Source organism: Periplaneta americana, chromosome 6 (assembly GCF_040183065.1).
Source record: "Periplaneta americana isolate PAMFEO1 chromosome 6, P.americana_PAMFEO1_priV1, whole genome shotgun sequence".
NCBI classification, from domain to species: Eukaryota; Metazoa; Arthropoda; class Insecta; order Blattodea; family Blattidae; genus Periplaneta; species Periplaneta americana.
Window position 1 is genome coordinate 94794511 of NC_091122.1, and position 22460 is coordinate 94816970.

General features: G+C 35.0%; 1 protein-coding gene across 1 annotated transcript in view; it reads left to right on the forward strand.

Annotated features, from left to right (window-relative positions):
* Positions 1 to 22460, forward strand: part of Ocrl (Oculocerebrorenal syndrome of Lowe) — a 106568-nt gene that overhangs the window by 64616 nt on the left and 19492 nt on the right. Inside the window, exons 10-18 of the mRNA XM_069828466.1 lie at positions 792 to 1013; positions 2096 to 2231; positions 6405 to 6584; positions 8798 to 8894; positions 9984 to 10121; positions 14686 to 14783; positions 16969 to 17152; positions 18678 to 18805; positions 20181 to 20292. Coding sequence (XP_069684567.1) covers positions 792 to 1013; positions 2096 to 2231; positions 6405 to 6584; positions 8798 to 8894; positions 9984 to 10121; positions 14686 to 14783; positions 16969 to 17152; positions 18678 to 18805; positions 20181 to 20292 — 1295 coding nt within the window. The remainder of the gene's footprint in view (positions 1 to 791; positions 1014 to 2095; positions 2232 to 6404; positions 6585 to 8797; positions 8895 to 9983; positions 10122 to 14685; positions 14784 to 16968; positions 17153 to 18677; positions 18806 to 20180; positions 20293 to 22460) is intronic.

The window sequence follows — 22460 nt, forward strand, 5'->3', positions numbered from 1 at the left end:
GATCAAAATACCCCTCATTTCTCATGAAAAACAAAAATTGAATAGACTACAGTGGACTATAGTGGACATTATGTTGTCAGCAAACAGCTGGATACATTAAGAAGATTGATTGATTAGGGATTGTACTTTTTGTTTGAACAGCCCTGTCCGTGCCATACCATGTTAAGGACCCCTGTTTCAGATATCCTCGTAATCAAGTCAGAGGTTGAATTATTATTTTAATCAAGATTGGTAAGTATGTTGTGTTAAAATTTGCTTTTTATTTATATATAGATATATTGAGTGGGTCTTATTTACTTTTTTTTTTAATTTTGACGGATTCTGACGGATTTCCAAGTGTTGAACTGACAGGGATACAATTTATGTGTTGGCAACACTGGTGCTCTCTCCTGGAATCAGACTGCCTAAAATCAAACTGCTACAATTGAGGCTCCTGTGTATAACCAGTCAGGGTACATACCAGTTGTTTCATTTCTCCTTATATGTTTTCTTGTTAATTTTCATGTCTCTTAACAGTATGTTGTTGAAGGATTTACCATTATTTTATCAAATGTGTTGTGTTTAATGCTGTGTTAATTAAACCTTGCTAGATAATAATTGTTTTATCTCATAAATCCACAGCACAATATATCCCCAGAAGAATTGGAATAAGTGTATGAAATTAATTAATTTTTCAGAATTGTTAGTCATTTTTCCCCTTTAAATATAAAAATCATAAGCACAATGGATTCATTTAGACTGAAGTGCTCAGGCCTACGTACTTTCTTCATCATGGCTTGTTGTGGTTGCAGCCAGGTGTACTGGCTGGGTGACCTGAACTACCGCATCACAGACCTGGATCCGCGTGTGGTTAAGGAACACATTGACCAGGGAAACCTTCAGCTGCTGCAGGACCACGACCAGCTGTGCCAGCAACACAGTATCAGGAATGTGTTTGCAGGCTATCAGGAAGGAACCATCACATTCCGCCCTACCTATAAGTACGACCCGGGCTCCGACAATTGGGACTCTAGGTAGTGATACTGATGTGTAGAAATCATGACTGTTTATCATTAGTAGAACTTGTCATCTCTATGATCTGTCTAAATCCTGCAGCCTGTTGATTTAGTGTACTCTCCTTCTTATATTTTACTTTGTTTCCTAATTTTCCCTTGTAACATCTTTGCAGTCTCACGAGACAATCTGAAAAATATTTGCAGTACCCTCTCATACAGAGAATATTCTTTTATGTGCTGTAAAGTAAGCCATTGGCTCTCCATCTCTTGTAGGTTTCTGAAAAGAATTCATGCTGGAGATGTTGTGTCTTCAAAAATTTAAATATACAACAAAGCTATAGAACAGATAATTCACTTTAAATATTTATTATGTGACATAAGTTAGAAATATGAAAAAGACATTATACAGAAATTACAGATATTGCAGGCAATATGTTGAACAATTTAATGGAACATTAAGGAATAAAAGTAGAAAGGATACAAAGCTAAAATTTTACAAAGGTATGGTCTCCTCCTTCCTCTTATATGACTGCGAAAGCTGGGTTGTGGTGCAGAAAGACATTAATAATTAATTCAAGGTGCTGAGATTCCTATGTAATGTGAAAGGGTATACGAGATGGGATAGAATACAAAATGAAGTTATTGGAAAATTACTATAAATATACTCCCTGCATAGTAAAACAGAATATATTACAGACAGGAGTGGAGACAGCATACTTCCAAGAAAAAAAAAAAGCAGTCTTGATGGACTATCAACCAAACGGACGAAAAAATCAGAGACCACTGAAGAAGGAGGTAGAATAGGCATTTGTCTATACCATAGAGTAAAAATGGTGATGAAAAATCCATCATCCTTGTTTGGATTTTAACCAGTGTACTTAGTGTCTAATGGCGAGCATGATTGAACATAAGCACCATGTGTCTAATTTTTTTATTATAAAATAAAATAAAAAAGAAAAATACAATATATTGTACAAAATGTTGTTATTGTTTTCTAATGCCAGTCATTTGACAATAAAGTCATTTGACCTCTTGCACTCCAATATTTTTCAAAGATATTGTCATGGTCAGCCACTGATGCACGTGATCTTTGCTTTCAGTGAGAAGAACCGTGCCCCTGCATGGTGTGACAGAGTGTTGTGGAAGGGGGAAGGCATCACGCAAGTGACATACAAGAGCTATCCCGAGTTGAGAATCAGTGACCACAAGCCAGTCAGCTCTTTATTTGACTCTCAGGTATGATAGAAATTTCATACTGGCTTGAATTTCTTATTTGACATCAGTAAGGATGAAGTAACCAGGAAAGTACCTTGTTTCTTGTAGAAATAACTCAATACTAGTAGTCTATTCAAAATAAATGGTGAAATTCACGAAAATAAGATCACAGTTAATGAAAATCTGGATTAAAAAATCTATCACATTTTCCAAAAACTTGTGCTGATCCATCTTAGTTAGATTCCATGTTTGCGATGTTAGTCTTTAGCGGTGTTGGGAAACTATTACATTTGGAAACATGATAATCCTCGTCTGAAATAGAAATGAAAGGATTTGTCTTAACCAGAGTGGACTTGAGAATGTGCAGATTACATTAATATCCTTACATATAGTATGAATAGAAATAGAAATTGTTTAGATTAGCGTAAGTACTGCAGTCCTAATGGACCCACTGTGCGTATTTCTTTTGAATCAAAAGAGTAGAATTAGTAAGACAGCTCTGAAACTTACAACATTTTCAGAAACTTACAGTCTTTGATGGTATTTCTTGCCTCGAATTTACCATATCAAAGAATTGATATCTTATCAGCATTAATGAATCATATTCATATTATGTTACATTCCAAATGGTATCTTCTTTTAATCTACAAACTATACACTTGAGATTGTCGTCCTGTGTGTATGTTTTCTAAAGACTCGTTAGAATGTCTTCTGCATTGTCTTTTACTAAGATATTGCCGCACCCACATTCTCATTTTCTTCCTTTTCAAAGCCTTGTAACAAGCAATAGGAGTAATTCCATCCACATTCTCATTTTCTTCCTTTTCAAAGCCTTGTAACAAGCAATAGGAGTCATTCCATATCAAATCGAACACATACGAAACATGACAACTTAATATTTGCTCCAATTTTTTTTTTTATATATATATATATATTCTATTGATGAAATTAAATAACCCATGTGTAATTTTTTCGGGCTGATACAATTATTTAGTCATTTATAAAATGTTACTTTTTCCGTAAATTAGGATGCAACGTATTATGAAAATGGTTATACTGAAGATTCTATAAATCGTAGAAATTTCGTATTTATATCATTTTAAAGTGCAATAATTGCAGTATTACATACTAATTTTTAGTGTTCAATCAAAATATAAAATGGGCCCCTTTTAGGGGGTTATATTTTTAAAATACGTTTTTATATATCAGGGACATACTTCTAAAAAGGGAAAAAAAATATCATATTCTTTGAAATGTTTTACGTAGAACTGCATTGGTTTTAGAATGCTATTCGAATAAGAAGTCGCTGGGCAAATAATTTACTGATGGTGTGTTCGGGTCGGAAGGGTCGGATTGAGTGAGACCACGCGCCGTAGCATGCAGCTGCGATAGCCACAGCGAGAGTGAGTAATACATTATCAGTGGTGCGGTGTTACTTTACGTAAATAAACAGATAACCTCTAGTTCTAAAAGCACGTAATGTCCCTTCAACACTTAGCAGTTTCCCTTTAATTTATCTAACAATAATTCCTAAGTCTTTCGGAGTAGGTATCGTGTTGTGTTGTGTGCATGTCAAATTAAACACACCTGTATACGAAACGTGACCATTTAGTATTTGCTTAAATCTTCTAAAATATGTTGTGCAGATCAAAATAAGAGGTCTGTAATTTTTTCTGGGATCATATTTTAATATTTTACTATTGATACTCTTTAATTATATGACAAGTTCATGCACGACGCAGTATGAAAATGCTCATTGTTAAGATTCTGTGCATCATAGACGTTGAGTGTTGGTGTCATTTGAAATGGGAACAAATGGAATATTATATTAATTGATTTATTGATGGGGTTGTTTTAGAGGGCCACTTTTTAAACAATTCTTTTTATAACAGCTTATCGGTACTTTAAAAATGCAAAAAGAAAGTATAATCTATTATATTTTACATAGAACTACGCTGATTTCAGGTTGCTTTCGAGTAAGAAATAACTTTAAAAATAATATATTGAAGATGTGTCAGAGCTTAGTGATGATTGAGAATCACCAATAAAGAAGACAAAATTATCTAAAAAAATATCCAAAACAAAAAAATGCAGAAAGTTCAGATACACTTAACATAAAATATTTCATATCACAGAAAACACAACTTCAGTTGAAAATTTAAATAATTCCGATATAATACAGAAATTGATAAACTTATTTCATGAAACAGATGACAGAAATCTCAAAATACATATATTAACAATTTTTGAAAGTTGGTCCTACAGTAAAATTCAACAACATTTTAATATCACCACTCACATGATATGAATTTCTAAACAAGTAGAAGCAGAAAAGGGGATTTTGGTTACTCCTAATCCTAAATCGGGAAAAAGTTTGGGAACATTTATAGTAGAGAAGGTTGTTCAACTTCATAATTCTGATGATGTGAAGAGGGTTATGGCTGGCAAAAAGAATTGTGTTTCAGTTAAAGAAGATGGAAAGAGAGTTCACAAACAGAAAAGATTAATACTATATAATCTTAAGAAAACTTACCAATGTTTCAAAGAGCAATATCCGTATATCAAAATAGGATTTTCAAAAATTTTCAAACTCAGACCAAAGGAATGTGTACTCCCTGGAACAAGTGGCACGCACTCAGTTTGTGTCTATGTTCATCATGAAAATGTTAAATTAACGCTTGATGGAATTAATATTATTTATAATATTCCTTTTAAATTTTTACCATTAGCGAATACAAATAACTTAGCTATATTTTCTACTCAAGGTACCAACAAGCAAAAGTGGTACGAGGTATCTTACAACTTCATTCTTTTGTTCCACTGACACAATCTCAGGCCATAATAAAGAACAATTCACTTCAAAGTGAGAGTAAAGTGGTGGACATTAAATAGAATTGGTTGTAGGTGATTAGTTTTAAAAGTGCCGTGTGTGTAAACTGTAGTTATCATTCTTACAAGTGTATATTTTACAAAAACAATATTTAAATACAGTACTATATTACATAAATTACGCGAAAGAGTGATATTCTGACCGTAGAACAGTGTAAAGTGGTCACACGACTCTCATCCAGAGCTGCACTTGCACATCATCTTGCAACAGTACTTATGCAGCCCGCGCACTCAAGACGTGCAGCTTAGTGAATCATTTAATTATTCTCCAACGGCTCAGAGTAGCATTCTGATTTTTTTAAGGGTGGTTAAAATAATTTCAAGGTATTTAAGGATTTTTTTTTCTGTAATTTTAAAGCAAGTCACAGCCATTAAAACATATTCTTATGTGTTTAAATGTTTTTTAAAACATAGTTAACAAACATATTTTTATATTATTATGCGAAGAAGAAAGTATGTACTGTCACCTTCAAATTGAGACAAAGAGCAAATCTCTGTGATGATTATTAGTGGAGATAATCACGTTTAACAGTAATGATGCGCGAACTATTTCAGAATCTTTGATAACACATAATTATCTACTACAATAATCGATGTAAGCAACAATAATAAAACACGTATTTACTTTTTCAATCCATTGAATGTGCAAAATTTGTTTTATCTAAATCAGAGACATGAAAGTGAATTCCAGGTTAAATTTGTGCGATTTGACGTGGAATGACTCATAGAGGCAATTACGAAAGCCAAATCATCATCTGAATCCATTGTCCAAGATTTGAAAGGAAGGCACTACCTACATTAAAATCTCATAGACTGTTTATGGTGGACTATGCAAAGAAAGTTAAGTTTAACATGTTTAACAGTGTGGACAAAGTGTTAAATGAGATTAGCATTAACATGTTCAATCAACATGTTGGGATGTTAACAGTAAACAATTAAAAATTTAACATGTTGTTAAATGTTTAATAGTGGAGACGAGCCTTAAGAGTATAGTGTCCCATCATTAAGCTGTTGTATTCTCTTTTACGCTATTCTCTGCTTAGGATTTATGATAAACAAATGTTAATGTCTTGTGAGATTTAATTGATCACTTTCGTAAGTTACGTGTCTGGTGGGTTTTTATTGAAGAATTCCATTTTGTGCATGTGTTTTCTAAGAATATAGCCAGTAAATTCATAAGTAACAACTTCTGTTCTTTCAAGAACAAAGATGTGCTTATGATACTCTTATAGGATCATGAACTATTCTCCTTATTGTGCCTCATAAGTAATAATAATGGGCAAGTGGTTCGTCTTGTATGCACAGATTCGGGTTATTGATGCTGCCAAGTACCGCAAAATCCATGAGGAAGTGATGAAGAAACTGGACAAACTGGAGAACGAGTTTCTTCCACAGGTGATGGTGGACAACACAGAGGTGATATTCGATACAATTCACTATCTGGAATCCCAAACCAGAGACCTCATCATTGCCAACACAGGCCAGGTTTGTTGATTGCATTGCATAGGCTCTTTGAATCCACGTGACAGTGAAAAGAGAGAAAGTTTGGAGAGAAAATTCGCGTGATCTTGCAAGACTGATGGAATAAGTATATGATCCCATAGTCTCTTGACCATTGTCCAGTGAAAGAATTTAAGAGAATTTGGAAGGTGACACATAATGAAGAAAGTTTGATGCTAGAGCTATTATTTGATTAGGGGGCTAATAGGGCTATACTACTAGTTCCTAATTCCTTTCGAACATTTTCGCTTCTCATTTGGTGATTTAAAGTATATTCTGCTAAGGGTCTCAGTAGCTTCATTTCTACTGCGTCAATTTGTTGAGTTAACTCAGTTATCAGCTCTACAGAGAAAGAAATGTTGGTGCGATCAATGTTTTAAAGAGTTGCAGAGTTTTTCTCACTTTGTTTAATATGAGACATTTAATTTACCAATAATTAGAAACTTGTTCATTTTAATTTCTATCATTTGAATTTTGATTTGAGATGTTGCGTCCCAAATAATTAAAATTATTAACTTGTTCTAGGATTTCATTATTAATACATATTTTTGTTCTTAAGTGTTTTGTACCCAAAAATCCAGAAATGTTCGTTTTACTTATGGAAATTTCTAAATTATATTATTTTACAATGTTATATAATTTGTAGACATTCCTTTGCAAATTATGTTCTGAATTTGATAAAATAACTTGGTCATTAGTGAATAAGAATGTATGAAAAGTCAGTTCTTTAAAATATTTATCTATTCTCCGTTGATTAGCCATTGATTGATCTTTTCATCCAAATATAAATTAAATAATATAGGTGATAGTGGGCACACTTGTCTAACTCCTTCGGTGATTTGTTTATAATTCTCTCTGATATGGCATTACAACATTTTATTTTTATTATATTACTCATATAAATACTTTAAATATTCTTGACCGTGTGGTATGGAATGCCTTCATTAATCATAATTTCCCATAAATTTTCTCTATTGACCATATCAAAAGCTTTGGAGCATATTGAAAGCTAACTGCTGAAGTTTTAAAATCTTTCTTGGAAAACATCCCTTTTATATACAGAGTGGAAGTGAAATAGCCTTGCAGATTTTCAGAGCAAATAGCTCATGTTGTATGTAACAAAAAACTATAATATCATATTGGTGGAAAGCTCATAGTTCCTTTCCAGAAAAAAATATTTTTTCTCAAATGTTTAACAACCTCTTATTCGGTAACTGTTGCGAGTAGGATCGTGATTTTCATCCATATCGATGGGAAATCTAATAAACAATAATTTATCCCTCTGGCATATTTCAATAGCATGTACAGTTTTCGTGTAAATTTAATTTTAAAAACCTTTAATTTGAAGGCACTGCACGATGTGACCAAGTTACAACTTCGTGGCAGAGAGCAGCTCACCTACCGAGACACACAGAGTTCGTTGACCTCTTACATCTGTATCACGAGTAAAGTGTGTTAGCAGCGATGTTACCGGACTGCTGAAACTTCAAACTTAATTTTCTAATTTAACTGTGCATTTAATCTCAAAATGTAATATAGATTTTCTATTCATTTCAGTGTACCCTATCATCCCTTTCGATCTCCAAGGTTATTTCACTTCCACCTTGTATATAATCATCTCATGAAACTACAATTTGTCAGCTGTTCTTTAAGTGCCAACATAGTTACAACTTACAATTATAATCTGTGCACTTGTGTGCAGGTATGTATGTGTGTGTGTCTGTGTGGAACTGTGTGCACGTGTGGATATGCGCGTGCATGCTTTTTTTCAGAGGTTTTCCCCAACTGTAAGGCAAATGTTAGGTAATCTATGGCGAATCCTCGGGCTCATCTCACCAAATACCATTTCGCTATCACCAATCCCATCGATGCTAAATTACCTAGTAGTTGATACAGTGTCGTTAAATAATCAACAACAAAAAAACTACATTGGTACTTAAAGAACAGCTGGTAAATTGTAGTTTCATGAGATGATTATGGTCAGAAATTAAAGCTGACAGAGATCAAAGAGAAATATTATTGGTCTGTACTTAAAGATGCGATAAATATTTGTCAAAAATGTTTTCAGTAAAATTGTTTTAGTTTCTTAGTAAAACAATCTTGATTTGGACCTTAGGAAATATATCAGCATTACTGTCATGTCAAAGGGAAGAACCTTGTAAAAATAAAATGGTATTTTCTTATTTCTATTATCTTAGGTCCCAGTGACATTTGAGTTTATCAAGAAGTTAGATGACTCGAGTTATTGCAAGGATTGGCTTAATATTGAGCCATATTCTGGATTTATCAAGCCAGGTAGGTAAATGTTACATTTATACATTATCAAGTAATTAATTACAAGAAAAGACGTTCTGAATTGCTTTTATTGGAGCTTTAAACTAAAAAAAAGATTAAAAAAAAATATACATGTAACAAATAGAAGTACATGTGTACAGGGTTGTTTCCAATCTCTGGTAACGAATTTGAATGGCATCATGTGCGTCAGGAGTCACATGATAACTGAACTGTGGCGCGAGGTGACAGACCAGTAGTGAGTGATTTCAAAGTCAGAGTGCATGGCGACTCACAGCAGAAATTCCCAAGAAAATCGAGCTTTTTTGGGAGGGGTAAATAACAACTCTTTCCGATGCCAATTACAGTTAAGTGAAAATAAAAAAGCCTGCAATAAACAAGGTTTCGTTATTTTCAAGAAAGGCATCTTTATAAGATTGGTAAAGGTTGACAACTGGGGTGTGGCAACTTGTGATGGGGGGTCAATTTGCTTGCTTTTTCCACTTTGGAATTAATCCCATCTGAGCTTTGCCAGTCTTATTAGGTACACACAAGTGGCCTTTCTTGGAAATAATGAAACCACGTTTGTTGCAGGCTCCTATGATTTTCACGTAACTGTACTTGGCATTGGAAAGAGTTGTTATGTACCCCTCCCAAAAAGGCTCGAGTTTCTTGGACATTGCTACTGTGATACGCCGTGATTATGAAATCACTTACTACTGGTCTGTCACTTCTCGCCACAATTCAGCTGTCAGTGTGATTCCTGACACACATGACGTCATTCAAATTCGTTATCAGAGATCGGAAAAAAACCTGTATTTGTATTGCTGACAGTCACTCTGCTAGTGTGCTGCTAGTGTGAAGGTGTCGATAACTTGAAGCATCTGTGTGGCAGAATTAATTTCACCTGATGGTAGGATGATAGGCGAAGATGAAAACTAATTGAGTACTGGAAACAGCCAGTGAATTTTGCCTGGACCTTTCTCATTCAGAAACAGATACTTTTTAATATAGTAATTACTTGTGATTGGAATGCTAGTAGTGAATGTGCGGCACTTGCTATATCTTAACAGGATCTGGTGAATGTAGTGAACATTCTTCTGTTACTTACAGGGGAGAAGTGTGACATCAAACTAGAGGTGTTTGTGGACAAGAAGTCAGCGTTCAAGTTGAACTCTGGTGAGGATAAGCTTTATGACATCCTGGTGCTACACTTGGAGGGAGGGAAAGACATCTTCATCACTGTTACAGGTACCCATACTTTTTTTTCGTAAGAAATACTGAAATCAGAAGTAAACACTGAAATACTGAAACAATTGTCTTCAGAGACAATTAATATTAGGTACCCTCCACAAAACTGGCTTCATTTATACACCGACGGATCCTTGATCTCCAGAGAACAAGGTGCCGGTGCAGGTGTTACGGGCTGTCTCTTCTCACTTTATAGATCTCTTGGATATGGAACAACAAGTTTTGATGGTGAAATCATTGCAATAAGTGAATATCTCAGGAATCTTCTATGCCACATCAATAAATTTAGGAATGCAGTTATATTGTCAGACTCCAAAGCAGCTATTCTATCAATCGTCTCTAAACACACACCTTCATCTCAAACAGCAGAAATAACTAAAATGCTCTCTCAATTAATATCGCTCAATAAAAGAATTGTATTCCAATGGATACCATCCCATTGTGAAATCCTGGGAAACGAGAATGTGGATGCTTTAGCAAAGAAGGGCAGCACTGCTACTTACAGACCTGTTACTAAATCTACATATTACTCTGTGAAGAGATTTATTAAATCTACATACTTAGACTTCAACAAACAAAATTTGATAACTCAATCCCAAGGGAAAAAAAATGGAACTCTGCATCAAAATCCACAGTTAATTCCCGATTTACCACGAAAATCGTCTGTAACTGCATTTCTATTGGCAAAAGGCCATGATTGTTTGGCCAAACACCTGCATAGAATTGGAATATATCAGTCCCCTAACTGCCCATTGTGCAACTCAAACCAAGAAATAGATTCGGAACACCTCAAAATCTGTGCTTCAGTGGCTGGTCATGATAATATCTTTGAAAAATATTGGAGTGCAAGAGGTCAAATGACTTTATTGTCAAGCGCCTGGCATTAGAAAACAACAACTTTTTTTTCACTATATTGTTCTCCAGCGTTATAAATAGTATGTCATTGAACAGAAAAAGGCCTTTTTGTAATTGATGAAAATATAATTTGACAGATTTACCAGAGGAAACTCATTTTGAGCATACACCTGAAAACGGGAATAAGAAAATAATTTGTGGGATCATCAAATTGCAGAGTGTACAAGTGTATTCTTTTACAGTTATGCCAGTTGTGTCAAGCACAGTGCGAATCTTTTCCCCTTATGTTTATTATGCTACGAGAAATAACTCCAAGATGTAATAGGACGATGATAAAAAAGTGGTAAAGTGATAAAAAATACAAGAGCTATTCAGAACATTTCTTGAGTTGGCCATTCCAGCTTGTTCGACTGTATCTATATGTATACCAGATGCTTTTCTGAGCATAGGACACAGGAGTTTTAAGATTACTGTTTAAAATCTGTGTATAAAAATATGTAAGTGTAGCTTAGTTTCATGTGGGGGTTCATGTTTATGAATTTAATAGGTGTAGGAGAACAATAAAACATCTCTTCAATACAGTCATTGGTAGAATTAAAGGCTTTATAGTCATTCCTCAATGTATAAGATTATTGTAACTATTAAAACACTAGTTTTGACTTAAATTTTGGGGGATTTATATTGACTTTTTAAAATTCTATAGTTGACTTCTTGCTAATGCAGTTATGTTTCACTTCATTTCGAACTGAGTTCGGACAACCATTATCCATTAATCTTAGACAATGCATAAATACTGGGTGTTCAGTTCAAAGTGTGTCATGGCTCGCTGTATGTCGTCATGTGGCTAGTCGATGAGCCTAGAAAATTCAATCTTCCTACATATCTGCAAAGGCGTATAACCTATATGCAAGAGAATTTGCCTACCAAGTACGGCGTTCATTCTGAAGAGTACTTACCGATACATACGGTAACTCCTGCAGTGGCAGGAATGTGAACTGTTTGAAAACACGTACTGAGGTGAGTTTTTTTCTTATGGGGAGAGGGTTAAGACAATTACTTACGTACAGTATTTGTTGACATTAACTTTGACAGTCAACATGGACACGGAGCATTTGATTTGTATTGTGGAATGTTGCCGTACGCAACCGATGATAACAAATACCCTGGGTACGACTTGCCCGCGCAAAACACAGTTCGAAAGAGGTTATGGTAGCACACAGACCGTAAAGACCGCCATCTGTTGCTACGACGTTCAAGTTATACCGTACACATTCTTAAGTTCAGATTGAACGCCTTGTTTAATAGGCAACTTCTCTGACAAAAGCTGAAACTCGCTTCAAATCGCTGACTCACCAACAGTGACGTCATGACACTTTGAAATGAACACCCAGTATAAAGAAGAAAAAAAAAATTTGCAGCAGAGAAAAATATATTCAAAAAGTATATATAAAAACAGTGCTATTAAGTATGTAATCTTAGTTATTAAATGTAACCACTAGGGTTGCCAACTTTTTTTGAAGAAAATACTGGAGACTAGCAAATCGACAAAATTTCACATACAAAACTGGCAAATTATTCAGTTCAGTTACTAAAAAACAACTTCGGCAGCTGGGCTTAAATTAAGAGTATTTTGAGACAGTTTTTGTTTCGCATAATAGTTGAAGTTGACTGCGGTTTGCAGCTCTGATTTGATTAGATGTGTCATGCTCCTGTTTTAAATATTTGTTCAATTATTGTTCATGAGATAAAAATCTTCGTTGTATGAGCATTACTTGATATGCTTAGAACAAAACTAGCCAGTTTTCCAAATCTATAATACAGGGTCTTCGCTCAGCGAGTTCCCCGGCGCTAGCACGGAAGCAGGATGTGGGAGATAACCAACACTCTCCGGGAAATTTCATGCTTGTTTGATGCTGTAAGCACCTACTTTAGTTTTCGAAGTGTTGTCCCTCGGCGCGAATACAAGCCTGACACCGATTTTACTGTCATGTAGAGGAAGTTCATGAAAATCGTGTGGATTTTCTTGACTCCAATACCTATTGTTTTGACTATTTACACGTCCTCGTAATGTGAACCAAGCTTCATCTGTAGAAAATGTAAGTCCTGGATCGAGAGAACCATCATGAACTGGTTGTTGAAACCACCTGCAAAATTCTGTTCTTGCTTGACTGTCTGGAGGTTCTAAATTGTGCACATTCCTAATTTTATAAGGCTTTAATTTTAACAGTTTGGTTGCAATATGAGCTGCTGTTTTAGATATTCCACACTGTGCAGCAAGACATCTTAAAGATTTTCTAGGGCTAGCCTCTAATCGAGCACCGATTTCGTCTAATTTCTCCTCTGTTAGAATACGGCGTTTTTTTTTTTCAGGTTTCTTATTTAGTACAGACCCCATTTCGCGAAATTTCTTAGCAATTTTATAAATTGTATGTTTACTTGGAGGATGAACTCCTGGAAACTGTCTTACAAATTTGTGATGATACCGTAAAGTGGGGTGACTTTGAATGCCGAGGTGACTTTGAACAGTAATTTAGCGCCTTTCTAAATTAAATGCTGTACCCTATTGCGAAAAAACTGAACTAGTTTATTGACAACTTAAACAGTTTTATCGCAATTGGGTACAGCATTTAATTTAGAAAGGTGCTAAATTACTGTTCAAAGTCACCTCAGCATTCAAAGTCACCCCGCTTTACGGTACCTTCTCCAAGATGAATATTTCACAAATACATTATTTATAAATACCCTTTGTGGGACTGCAAACGCCATGTAACATTACATTCCTACTGGGAATCGAATCTGAATCCGCAGAAAAGATATCAATTGAGCCACAGCAGAAGACAGTGTCGAATTATAAAGCACGCACACATGATATTTCACGTTACCCGAACTGTATTGAAGACACCAATTATAAATTTACATTGCACTGAAAAAGCACGCACACACGATTTTTCACGTTAAGCAATCTGTAAGAGACGGACTGACGCATATCGAAGCGAGTGAATCACCGCCTCAAGACGACCAATACTGGCTGTAAGGTACAGCGAGGTCACGCAGATAAGGCACGTTGTCTTTGCGGTATAACATTTTAAGCGTACACTCGGGATTAATATTGTTTGATTTTAAACAGGTGAGCACTAAAACCCATTTCTGGCAAGCATTACCTTCTATAAAGACTGCACATTTTAATGCATCTCTTGAACAACAAAATTCATGATATAATCAATCATCATTTGCAGCAAAATCAAATGTTTAGAATAACGATTTTTAAATTAAAATTATGTTTTATTTAACAACACTTGCAACCTCGACAGGTTATATCAGCATCGCCAGTGTGTTGGAATTTTATCCCGCAAGAGTTCTTTTACATCCCACTAAATCTACTGACATGAGCATACTTAAATGCCATTGACCTGGGCTGGGATCAAACCCGCAACTCGGACACAGAAGGCCAGCACTCTGCCGACTGCATAACCCAGGCCGACAATGATTTTTACGTTATGCAAAAATAAGGGAGAAAAATGTTCGAAGAGAAGAAAAATACGGGAGCTGGGAGACTTAAAAATTAGGGGCAAGTACGGGAAATACAGGAGAGTTGGCAACCCTAGTAACCATACTGTGATGATTTTTCTGTCTTCTGTTAGGTGATAATGTATTTTTATTAAACATGAAAGAGTGTTGCAGTCTGCCTGACATTTATCTTGTTCCACAGGAACGTATGAGCGCAGCTGCTTTGGCTCGTCAATAGAGGCATTGGTGTACATCAGTGTTCCTGTCAGGGAGATTCCCGTGGGCAGACTGATGGAGTTGGTGCGTGCATTACTTTGTTATATCGAATTAGGTAATAGCCTGATCACTGAAGTAACAACCAAATGTCTCTCCATTTGTTATTTCAACTCAGTGGTCAGGGTTTATTCACTTGTAGTAGGCCGACATTTTGCGTATATGAGAGAATTTCATATATCAATTTAAAAGCAAAGAAACTGTGGTCTGGTATAGAAGTTACAAGTTCTTTGTTCATTGTAATGTATTTTCCATCTGCACTTCTAAAATGAAGTACAGGATAGCTGAACAGATCAAGCCCGGAGGTTTTCCTTTTTTAGTAAAGTGATTGGATTGTATCAAGTATAGAAAACAGGAACTACACTTTCTGTAACATCTTCATAAGTTGTGGAAATAGTTCTTACCTTTACATCTCTCAGAGATTGCAAGTGCGTTACAATAAATGTATCTTTGAAATAACGAAAATTGTTTCGAAAACAGTACCTTATAGTTATATTCTTCCATCTGTGTGAAGTCAAATTTTCGCTGTACTATGTAAAACTTTGAACTTTCTTGGCCACATATGCAAGTTCCACTTTTCTCCTTCAAATGAGATTATTGTGGCAGTGAATGAAAATGGAGAATGACGTAAATGTTCATTTGAAGCAGCAATGATAGGAGTTCCTGAGTGGAGAGCACATTGTGCTCATTGAAGTTTATCAGTATTATAAGAAGGTTTATGAGGACTAGACCACTGTGATAGATTAGCTAAGTTAGTGACACAGGAAATGATCCAATAAACTTGCCAAAATGAGATTGACCTTGCACCGCGGTGAGCATAAGGTAATCTTGTGAATCCAAGCATGAAGTCATAGGTGAAGTGAGAACTGTTTCCTTGGGGGGGGGGGGGGGCAAAGAAAACCATAGAATCCCCATATAACGGGGTTATGGGGGACATCATTTACCTCCTTCCCCCGTTATAGCTACCGGAATATGATTATTTAATAAAGGTATTGTCGAGGACATGTTTCTTACAGTGTTACATCCACATCTGGTGTTTCGGTCCAAGTTGTATAGGACTTGAACTGTAGGTCTACTACAAATTATAATAGGGCATAACTTAAAACAGTCTCCCTTCTCGCACAGAAACACATGCATACATCAATAAAACTACGTAATAGTGCTAACAGAAACTTTTTATACGAAGTTTACCTTCCTGAAGATATCATATGAAATGTAAACTCTAATTATTTAATTTAATCTCGTCTTTAAGTTTGCACATTATACTGGGGTCACTTTTCTTTTTTTGCATTGTTGTGCAGTATGTTATTCTTATTTCTCCAAGTGGCAGCCTGAACACCTGCAGACTTCTAACACATGAGGACAGGCTGTTACAAAAGAAACATTACAATGCTTCCATTCCTCAAATGAGGTACTGTATAGAAATTTTTATACATTCAGATATTAAAAATAAATATTTTAATCCAGACACATGATCTGAAGACATCAATTCATAAATTTAAGCATAGAAACTTAATCATAAACAAAAGCGAAAAAGATCTTTTGAATTCAATATTTTGTAACGTTAATAGAAAAAAAAAGTTCAGACAGTGCCCCCTATGCCACCCCATAACTCCGCGTATGTATCAAGTCCATACAAAAAATGCAGATTACTGAGTTTGAGACATTCAGGGAGACAGAATGCCGCACTGCATAAATTCGACTAGAGAAAAAGAATATTGTTGTTCATCATGACTATAAGGTACCACACTTCAACAGGATGTTCTGATTGACATGTTTGGTCACATTCATCAAATAGCTCTTCATAAGACTTTATCTCTGTGGTCCAATGAGAAGTCGATTCTAGGATAGAGCTTATCTGATGTTGATACCATAATGACTGTTAAAAAGTTATTCACTTAGACTAGGCTTTACAGGACAAAAATAGAGCTAATGAGCATTTTAGAAAAATAATAGTAATGAACAATAACCTGCACTATGATACATGTTAAAATTAATTTCTTTAGCTCTACTATTTAGAGAAGGACGAGGAGAGATTAAAATACCATTACATATACTGGTTAATAATTTAACATAAATCCGATTTTAATCTTGAAAAAACAAAGAAAGTAACATTTAGAAATTTGGGTATATAATCTTTGCTATTCTGATAGTTGATTTCTTGGATATAGCTGGAGTATTTTTTTTTTTTTTTTTTTTTTTTTTTTTGCAGGAGAATGCAAAGGAGATGACGAGCACACAAGATCCATATCCCATTCCAAAGGAAATCTGGTTCCTGGTTGATCATCTGTACCGGCATGGACTCAAGCAGCCACACTTATTTGAACAACCAGGGCTCAACTCTGAACTGCTGCACATTCGGAACTGGCTGGACAATGGTTCACCAGACCCTTTGCGTATCCTTTTGTTGTCAGTGCTTTGCATAGAATTTATAGTAATAGTAGCAGAAAGCAATTAATTTTGCTGTAAAACTTCTTTTATGCATTTTTTTCACTTGATCTTTTCTTTTTTTTTTTTTTTTTTTAGGTCCAAATTTTTGTTTTACAGTAGAATTCCCTAAAAAGATAGGTGCGACTTTTTATTTATTTATTTATTTATTTTTTTTTTGAAAATTTAGATATATTTTGCCTTAACTTGTGGCTACATTCTTTCCCTCATGATGTTTTATGTTAAAAATAGAGATACTTCTTGTACTAATCAGAACATTAATGTTTTAATACAAGATACAAATCAAATCTCCTTCTATCCTTTGTTAGTCTCAGATGTAATAAAAATGCAATTCACTATTCATGAATTACAAATAGAAAAAATTTACAACAGACTTTACAAAATTTTTCACACTCATACCTTCTACTAACTGATGAATTGTTTATTGTTCATGCTTGTAAATTGAACTAATTTACTTACTATGTATTATATATATTTTTTATAATTTTTCACTTTTTCTACGTCACAGAGATACAATGCTAATGTAATATATATATATATATATATATATATATATATATATGAAATACTATAAATAAAATGAAATTAAGGTTGTCCTGGATGATTAGTTGGTTACTACAATATGTTAGTCATCGAGTCTGAAGTTCATAGGTTCAAACCCAATGAAAAGTAATATAACCTTGAAGAAAGATAAGAATCCATATTATGTCTTCCTTTGAGAAGAAAAATTGAAAAGCTGGGCATTCAGTGTCATAGATTTGTAGCACTTAAGAGAACCTTGTGTCTGAAAGAAAGTTCAAACAGAAACAATTTCACCAGCCAACTTTTACTCCCTCATGAAGTTCCATCCATGAACAGATGTTTTGTGAGACTACAGAATCCTCTGACAAAGGAGCAAAGAAGTGTAAAATGAAACGTCAATAAACACAGTGGACTAGATAACAATGAGCTGCTCATTGCTAGCTGAATGGCTAGAACATTGGTTTTCTATGCCTGGTACCCTAGGTCCTAATCCAATGGAATTAGTGAAGACAGAGGTAGTGTTTGTTGGTAGGTTTTCTAGGGTTACTCCTGTTTCCCCTACCAGTATTCCATCATTGCTTCATTAATCATCATACGGCGTTACTTAGTTTGCCTCCTTTGGCGCACCAAGTGCAACACCTTCATTGGCTGAAAGAACTACAAGCTTTGGCACATTGCCCGCTGTTGAGGATGCTTGGATGAATGGCACAAGTCAAGTGCCCAATATTAGTTTTAAAAAAAGAATAACTATTGATACCTTCATTATCAGTATTACTGTATTATTATTATTATTATTATTATTATTATTATTATTATTATTATTATTAATATGTGTGTATTTCTATTTGTGTTAATTTGGACCTTCACTGAACCAGTTTCACTTTTGGTTTAATGAAAACAATTAGATCGTCACGTTATATGATGATAATATAATTCCTGAAAGTGATACAGCTGGCAGCATTCACTCAGTGGCTGAGGCCTTGCTGCTGCTGTTGGAGTCGACAGCAGAGCCCCTCATCCCGTATAACATGCACAGCGTCTGTCTCAGCGCTGCAAGCAATTACCTTCAGTGCAAACAGGTGTGTGAACAAGAATGAAAATGCAATCTGTGTACCATATCTTTTACTTCCCCATAAGAAGATATAGTCACTATAAAAGTTCAGTTTCCAACGACCGTGATATATATCATAAACCTTATGGCCACACTATCTCACGCATTCTTTGATACTACAGTCCTTGACGACCTTAGTGTCACTATATTTCAATTGTGACATCCCAACTTCTACATGTTCTCTCGTGCAGCCATCTCAATCATGATCTTAATCTCTATTCTCTTGAATTTGCAAACAGAACCTTCTGTGATTGGAATTAGGCTTTTGTGTAATCCACCATGTTCATGTTCAAAATTTCGAAACTACATACAGGTTCCATCATCAGGATAAGACCAGAGAGGTCGCCTACTCTGTTGGGCTTGTTACCCCAGGCTATTCCGGACAACTGAGCAAGAGTTCTAATTGGCTGTTGTTTATAGTTCTATTTCACATAGCCTATTCTTGTATTATAATATATGTTCATGTTTTTGCCAGTGTCTCATTTGACTTCAACAGTTAATTTCCTATACAAACAGTAGCCAATTAGAACCCTTGCTCAGTTGTCCGGATTAGCCTAGCATAACGAACCCAACAGACTAGGCGACCACTTTGGTCATACCCTGAAACATTGGAAATGTCAAGTTCCAGGACATGATGAATTACCCAAAAGCCTAACTCCAATCACAGTCACCGTGAAAATCTAAAAACTCATATACTAGTGTTAAAAAAAAGTACCCAATATTTTAGGTGGTGTTAGTATGCATCAGAACAAGAAAATAATGTCTAATAAACATGGGTCCTACAACACATACTTTCTGAGATCTGAACACTTCTTCATAGGAGGTGCTTTAACATTATTTTAAATGATAAGTCTCAATGGACATTGCAAAATAATATAGCAAATACCTGCAGTAACTTGAAATTATTTTATTAAAAAATTTAATGTGTTGTGTAAGCTTCAAAGATTCGCGTTGTTGATTACACGAAACAATTTATAGTATTCGTCATGTAGGTATGTGTATTTTATAAGAAAGGGGGTATGCCTATTTTAAATCGAGGTATGCCAGAGGAAAATCTTGGGGTAGCAAAACACCTCTGGTTTTTTCCCCACTTCTCTCACTGCAAATAATATTGAGTATAGAAATAAAATAAATGGCGAATACATTATGTATTTTTTACTATAGTGTTACCTTCTTTTACGAAAGTAAGTTACTGTGCAATTCATTGCTGTGTATTGAACTACTTTGTCCCCTGTGCATTTTCCCTTTGTTTAATTTTGATTGGTATTATTTGTGGCATTGTGCAACTGAGAATTTTTGGCAACCTCTGAAGCAGGACATCAGAATGCATTGCACATTTTCAGATCATAATGCAGCTGCCCGAGCACCGCAAGAATGTGTTCCTGTACCTGTGCGCCTTCCTGCAGGAGGTGCTGTGCCACACTGGCGACAATGGCCTCGACACCAAGACTGTGGGTGAGTAACTTACATTACAAAGAGAATATAAATGAAGTGTGTCAGATTACCCCGAGCACTTCGGGATTAATTAAACAGCCCTGAACCTCATTCATTTTCAGAAGCTTACAATCTCTGACAAATGATATCTTCTTATGAATCACATCCATAAATTCTTGTTAGGTGGTTTTTCCTATCCTGCGAAATGCACTGTTAGGATTTACATAATAGAATTCCATCCTGTACATTTATTTTCTAAAAGTACGTTGTCCCATTAATAAACCAATCACATTCCCTTTTGGCGCATATTCTGCCAGAAATTTATGATTGCAAACAGTTAATATATTCTAAAGTTTCATGAATTATTTATAGATCACATATGATGGTTTCAGAAGCAAAGGGGTATAAGTGCACTTAAGTTATTTTTGAGAAAATGTAGTTGAAAGTACTTAAGCTATCGTAAATTCCGTGAAATTTTTTATTTCAATATTAGTGTGTGATGACGTTAAAAGATGTATCTCTTTACCACTAAAATTGTAGATGCTTTAGCTTGCTCTGGATGCACTTAACTCATGTTCTTAAAATGTCACATGTACCTGACCCTCTCATATGAGATGGTTTCTTCTTCTAGTGCACAAAATCTACATTGCGATTTCCAGCCTCTGCATATATTTTCTATGAGACTATGCGAGAAATTGTTCTGAATGTTGAAATGCTACTGATGCAAATTGACTCATCTCTTCTTATACATGATCTGATGAACCAATTATAAAACGAATAGATAACAGGAGGCAGAGAAAAAGGTTATGTTAAGTACACCTAACCATTGTTACCATCACTAGAAATTTCAAGACAACAAGATTAGGAGAAAATAAAATTTGTAAGTGAATGTACAATGTTGGAATTATGATCAGATTGTCTGTGTGGAGCTTACCTTTCCATCCTCTTTATGTACATCAACTGCCAGAATGTTTGTAGGATTCTTTAAATTTGAATTGATAGTAATTTTATTACTATAGGTCAGTTTCTGTCGGATGCTTTTCCAATTCACTGTGGGCTAAAGCAAGGATATGCACTATCACCTTTACTTTTTAACTTTGCTCTAGAGTATGCCATTAGGAAAGTCCAAGATAACAGAGTTTGGAATTGGATGGGTTACATCAGTTGCTTGTCTATGTGGATGACGTGAATATGTTAGAAGAAAATCCACAAACAATTAGAGAAAACACGGGAATTTTACTTGAAGCAAGTAAAGTGATAGGTTTGGAGGTAGATCCCGAAAAGACGAAGTATATGATTATGTCTCGTGACCAAAATATTGTACGAAATGGAAATATAAAAATTTGAAATTTATCCTTTGAAGAAGTGGAAAAATTCAAATATCAACAACAAATAGCAACAGTAACAAATATAAATTACACTTAGGAGGAAATGAAACGCAGAATAAATATGGGAAATACCTGTTATTATTCAGTTGAGAAGCTTTTGTCATCCAGTCTATTGTCAAAAAATCTGAAAGTTAGAATTTATAAAATAATTCTATTACCAGTTTTATGTATGGTTGTGAAACTTGGACTCTCACTTTGAGAGACGAGGTTAAGGGTGTTTGAGAATAAGGTTCTTAGGAAAATATTTTGGACTAAGAGGGATGAAGTTCCAGGAGAATGGAGAAAGTTACACAACGCAGAACTGGATGCATTGTATTCTTCACCTGACATAATTAGGAACATTAAATCCAGACCTTTGAGATGGGCAGGGCATGTAGCATGTATGGGCGAATCCAGAAATGTATATAGTGTTGTTAGTTGGGAGACTGGAGGGAAAAAAGACCTTTGGGGAGACCAAGACGTAGATGGGAGGATAATATTAAAATGGATTTGAGGGAGGTGGGATGTGATTGTAGGGACTGGATTAATTTTGCTCAGGATAGGTACCGATGGCGGGCTTATGTGAGAGCATCAATGAACCTGCGGGTTCCTTAAAAGCCATAAGTAAGTAAGTAATTTTATTATCCTTCAACTTCTTTATTTATTTCTTGTGTGTGCTGGATTATTTCATTCAGTGACTTGTTAAATACAGTTTTGTTCTTTTCACTTTCCTGTAATAAAACATTGTTTTCGATATTTTTACGAAAATGATGTTATTCAGCAACTTTGATACTAAAAAGATTGTTTTTGAAATGCTGTTTA